At 34.0% G+C, this 6,000-nt stretch overlaps 1 protein-coding gene across 1 annotated transcript in view; it reads right to left on the reverse strand.

Moving 5' to 3' along the window:
- The window catches only part of MMRN1 (multimerin 1), a 57,297-nt gene extending 52,588 nt beyond the window's left edge, over positions 1-4,709 (reverse strand). Inside the window, exon 1 of the mRNA XM_081304691.1 lies at positions 3,687-4,709. Coding sequence (XP_081160817.1) covers positions 3,687-4,270 — 584 coding nt within the window. The 5' untranslated portion in view covers positions 4,271-4,709. The remainder of the gene's footprint in view (positions 1-3,686) is intronic.
- Between the last annotated feature and the right edge of the window lie 1,291 nt (positions 4,710-6,000).

Raw genomic sequence — 6,000 nt, forward strand, 5'->3', positions numbered from 1 at the left:
TTCCTAAAATATTTTTTTTCTTTGTTCCATGGGCCATTCCATTTAAGGGCTTATTGCCCTGGTACCTGCTGCCCTTATTCCACCAAATATTAGAATTTCTCTGATCATGATTATAGAACCTTCAGCATCATCCATATCCATAACTTAATGTATTTCTATACTAACCCTTTCCCAGATTCTTGATCTTCCTCCTGAGTTTCAAACCCATCCAAAACCTGTTTTTCCACACAATTTGTTTTTTTGGGGGAGGGGGCAGTGGTACTGGGGATTAAACTCTGGGCACTCGACCACTGGACCACAGGGTCTCACTGAATTTCTTAGTGCCTCATTTTTGCTGAGACTGGCTTTGAACTTGAGATCCTCTTGCCTCAGCCTCTTGCACTGGGCTTCCACACAGCTTTATTGAATTATTTCTGCAAACCAGCCACTACTCTGGGCAGTAAATAGAATAATATGATGGGCAAATTTCCTGTGTTAGTGAAATGTATATTCTATTGTGGAAAGACATAGACCAATTAATTTTAAATAAGTGCAATGAAGGAGAAAAAAGGGTCACAAGATTGAGGTAATCTGCAAGAGGATAGATAACTTTACATCAGTTATTCAGAGAAGGTCTCTTTGAGGAGGTGACATTAAATCTGAAGTTGCAAATGAAAAGGAGTCCCTCAATCTAAATGCTGAAGGAAGAGCATTCTAGTAAATAAATAAATAAATAAATAAATAAATAAATAAATAAATAAATAAATAAATAAATAACAGGAGCTTTTTTAGAGATGCATATTAACTTGACCTGTTCAGTAAGCAGAGGGAAGGCCAGTGTGCCCAGAGAAATCCAGCGTCCTGAGTTTGGAGTGTGATGGTCAGTGAAATACCAGATTTCACAGATTTGAAGACATACATTTCTGTGAATCCAGAATGTATTCTGAAATCAGTGATACTCTTCAGTCACAATTGGTCAGACAGTAGTTAGTGCCATTGCCTTATAAATACCTTAACCAGTTTCACTTGTATTTTCAAGTTCATAAAAGAATAATGAGATAAAAATTTCTAAGTCTAAAAGATAAATAAATCTAAGAATTCTAAGAAATAAAGTGTGATGTCATCTTTTTCCTTCTTATTAATACCTAAGTGTCACAACGATGAAGTCTTACATCCAATGAAATGCGTTAATCTGACTTAAATGTCTAAAAGATCTCTCACTTGCATGGGGCATAGATCATGGAAGGCAAGTGTGGAAGGATATGGACCAGTTAGAAAATTATTGGTAAATGATGGTAGATGGGAATAGAATGGTGGTAGCAAAGTTGGAGAGAAGTTGAGGGATTTGGGAAATATTGACGGGCCTAAAAGACTTTATAGATTAGATTTTTTTAAAAGGAGAGAAAAATGTAAAGGATATACCTAAATTCTACAATTATGGAATTAATCACTTACTGAAATGATGAAGATTGAGATGCATGTGTGCAGGGGTTGGGAAATATGGGAGAAGCTAGGGAAGTTGGATTGCATCAACACTTCATTGTACTTATTGTCCTCTCAGGCCAGACTCACTGACCCTGTTAAAGAATGGCAGGCTGTTCGTTTACCTGTTACACACTTAGTAGCTTCATTCAGAATGTTATTGCTATTTGATTCAACATCAGCATTTGTGATTTGTTGTTTTTTTTTCCTCTCACCCCTCCCACAGGACATGTAAGTGATTTGTTTACTATTGACTCCTAGCATAACCATAGCACTGGAGTCAGATTAGGTGTTTAGCCAATATATGTTTAACATATAAATACACTAGTCCTAATTTCTTCTTTTATTCCTCAACCATTTCAAAGTGCTTGGTCACTGATTAACACCCACTCTGCCACACAGGAAACCATAGCTCTGTTGTAGCTAAGAGTTCTGCAGTGCTAAAATGAGGGAAAATGCATGATGATGCAAAAAATGCACCAGAATAACCATGTAGAAAGGAAGTTGTCATAGATAGAAGTATTCTCCTTACTAAGAACTACTATAACATTCCAAGAATGATAGGATGGGAAAAAAAGGAAGAAGAGTTTATAACAAATCAACCATACTTTGCCATGGAAAAATAATATATCTTTGGGAAAGAGTCTTCTTCATATTCACAATTTGATCCACATATTTCACATTTAATATTCTTAAATATTTATTATGCACTTAGTAAGCACAAAGATTTTGCTATCACTGAAAATACGCCCCTATATGCTCTCAGTGATATATGTCATTAATATTTAATAGGCACAATTCTGCTGTTTCCAAAAATAAACAAGATTAATACATGTTTGTTAACTCTCTCTTATAGACAAAACTTACTCATTCCACATTGAGCATTTTGTAATCTGTAGTATTGATTTTACATTAAAAATTTCAAGTAAATAAATTCTAAGTAAATAAAGTTTTAATTAAAATCAGATATACATGTATATTTTTACAAATTGCATAACCTTTAGGATATGGTGAAAAATTTGTCTCAAATAATAAGAAATACTTATTCACAAATTCATTGGTTTGTATTCTTCCCAGTGTCTTGCTTCTCACCTTTGTATCAGCACCAGCTTGAACAAATGTCCTCATGTATCAGGTGCCAACTACTATTTTACTTTTGATTTTTTAAATATTATTAGAAAGAAACTTAATTTAGATCCCAAGCATGTTTGGTGTATTGAAATCATTTTATTACAGGTAAAAGTATTTTACAAGTTTAATTTTGTAACCCTCAGCTTCCAGTATTCCAAACACATTGGTGACTATGAGCGTTAAAAGGAATAAAACACTAACTTAGCCAGAACTGTTTTTTCTTTGTTTTTGTTTGGTTTTCAGTTCATTTGAAAGCCCTCTCTAACAATATTTGGTTTTATTATTTCACTTCAGCAATTGACACTGGACTAACTTTAATTTAAAGTCAACACATAAGTAGTCTTTTCTAATTTATCACATTCATGACAATGAACACAATATGATAACAATGCGAAATATGATTTGTTGAGAACCTTTCCTGTGAGAATTATTTGTATAAGCATATTTCATTATTTTGAATCTGGATGATAAACCCATAAAATTATACTTTTATCTGCATTCCCCTATGATATCTTTTTTTACATTTGAGGAAATTAAAACTTAGGAAGATCAGTTGATTTACTCCAAGTCATGGGTTGTGACAGCCCTAGAGCTAGAATTACAACCTCAGCCTAATTATATAAAAAGTATTTTTGCACATTGTAACTTAGTTGGTTTGGTCTGATGATTGATTACTGCATATTTTCTACAATTCTCCTATTTTAATTTTCACATCTGTTTATGTCTCCATTAAAAAAATGTTTTTCTTTCAAGTTGTGGATGTAGTTCTGAACACAACTAACACTAAATAAAAATCTAATAGCCATCATGTTGTTACTTTGATAGTGACTATTCCAAGTTAACAATATTTGCATAATTGAATAAAAAAGTGATTTTGATTATATCAGATAAAACAAAATTGTTGCATTTTACTTGTTCATCTTTTCTCGACTAGGTAAGGTAAAAATTGTAATGGTGGGATTACAATTATGATCTGATTTTATCTTGAACTTGAAATAATTTTCTGAGAGTGAGGTAGTTCAAGCAAAAAGTTAGCTTATAATCTTATAGAATTTATAGTCAGACACAGAAAAAAATAAAAAAGTGTTCCTTACTTTCCTCTAGTTGTTTCAAAACTTGATTTTTGATAGCTGGATCGTTGACTTTGAGGGCTGTCTCCTCTGCTGAGGTACGTTTCTCTTGGCGATCGATTTCCCATGCCTCTAACTGAATTTAAAGAGATGTCCTGTTCATTTGACTTTCTGGCAAAGCTCCGAAGAAATTTCAGGGTGGAATTAGAAAGAATGACCATCTCTGCTCCAGGGCTGACCTTGATGCTGGACTCAGTTGGGAGGGTAAGGTTTTGAAGCCCCACCACCCCTTCTTCTGTCTTCTCTGTGGGTGTGAGTGTTGGGTTTCTCATACCTTCAGGGAGGGTGCTTGTCTCAGAGGGAGGTGGCAAGGATTGTAGAGGATTCTCTTCAGAAGTTCTGGCTTCAGGTGTTGTAACTCTCTCAGCAGATGGGATCTGAGAGGTTGATTGCATTCGGAGACTTTGTTTTTTATTTACTGAAGAAAAGGCCACATTCTTCTGGAAGTTTTCATCCTCAGGTGTAGTCCAAGAATGCTCAGTGTTGTTAAGCCCCATGCCCCCACTCCATAAACTTGAAAGCAGGAAAAATAACTTTGCGCCCTTCATTTCAACAGATTAAAACAACAAAGAAAAATTCATGTGAAATTTGAAGATAAATTCCTTCAAGCCTTTGGGATGGCTGCTTCTATACTGAATGTGCTAAAACAGAACTTTGCCAATTTGAGATGTGTAGAGGAAACAGGTTTCTGTGTTTTGTGGTGGACTCAGGAAGTTGGATTTCCTGTTTCTGCAGGCTTTCTGTGATCTGTGACCTCTGCTAGGATGGATCTATGGATGTGGTAGAACGGCCTCTGACAAAACTAAGGGAAAATGGGAAAAAAAACCACAATTATTATCAGGAAAACCCAATGAGAAAACCATGAGCAATTTTCCTTCCGAAGTATACACATGATTTTGAAGAGAAACTTCACATGGATAATGGGAACTATGGAATGTTGTTTATGGAGGCTGAAGGAAAAAGCTTAACATTTTGTTCTGGACATAGGAAATGGAGAAAACATTTTGTGATACTTCTTTTCCACTGTGCCATATCCAGAGAGTCACATTTTATACAAATGTATACTTACAAGCACATAAATAAACAAAAACACCTTTATAGTGTCTGTCTTTCATACATCACAGGATGAGTTATTAAAAATTACGGTATTTATAAACACCTTCAACTGCATCATTACTTGAAATTAATCTCAATGATTATAATAACAAAAAAGGAAGCCTAAATAATCGTAAAGAACCTTGCTTTAAATTTTGTTCTTAGAACTCTGCCACTGACACCAACTAATAGAATGAATAATTAGAATGTCACCTTATCTATTTTCAGCACTAATTTTCTAGAGGTTGTGTGTACCACTGAAAAATAGATGAAGAAAAATGAGTCACATGAAAATAAATTAAAATAGTATCATATAAAACACACATATATCTTTGCTGTAGTGCACAGAGAACTAAATTGATCAAAAGAGTTTTCTAGGTTTATTTATTTTTTTAGTAGAGGTGCTTCGTGAGATGTATGATTTCATTTCTCCAGCAAATCTCTGATTCCTAGGATTCTATTAATCTCTTTCATTTGCAAAATTCCTTATCATGTACCTTAGACAAATATATGTTAAGTTATAAGAGTTTATTCATTTATCCTCACATTTAGTAATAATCTAAACCTTCAGTCAATGCAAGGCACTCTCTCTTAGATGATGGTGGGATTACAAAGGAAACCAGGAATATTACTGGATATCAATTTTTTAATGGTCATTTACATGTTATTTAAAGATTAGATACATGTGTAATTAATCTTTTGTCAACTTCTTTGCCAGGCATTAGGTTCCTGCTAAATAAACATCATAGAATTTTTTTTTCAAGAATCAGAAAATTGGAAACCTGCTCCCATTTGGTTCCTGTGTTATTGTAAATATGTGTTCTTGTACCTAGTTCTAAACACAGGATATCAAGTTTTGAAACAAGACCTAATTTTCCCTGACTTGCTAACTAACTACTTAATATTAATACCTCCCCATCATTGCTATTCATTTCTATGTGCATACTGTTGTCCTACTAGACAGCATATAATATGGGGTTATTTAAATTAAAACACATGGGAATCAGCCCAACTGACTGGAATGTGAACTTCAAAGTCAAAAAATCCATAAACCTGGCATTAGTAAAAACACAAGGGTCCAGCACAAAAATCCAGGCATCTATTAGTTAGCCAAAAGGGTAATGGAAACACATAATTTTTGCACTACAAACATGGTTTTAAGTACAAAAAAAGAAATTAATTA

This window comes from Spermophilus citellus (genome assembly GCF_964194105.1).
Source record: "Spermophilus citellus genome assembly, chromosome: 8".
Taxonomy (NCBI): domain Eukaryota; kingdom Metazoa; phylum Chordata; class Mammalia; order Rodentia; family Sciuridae; genus Spermophilus; species Spermophilus citellus.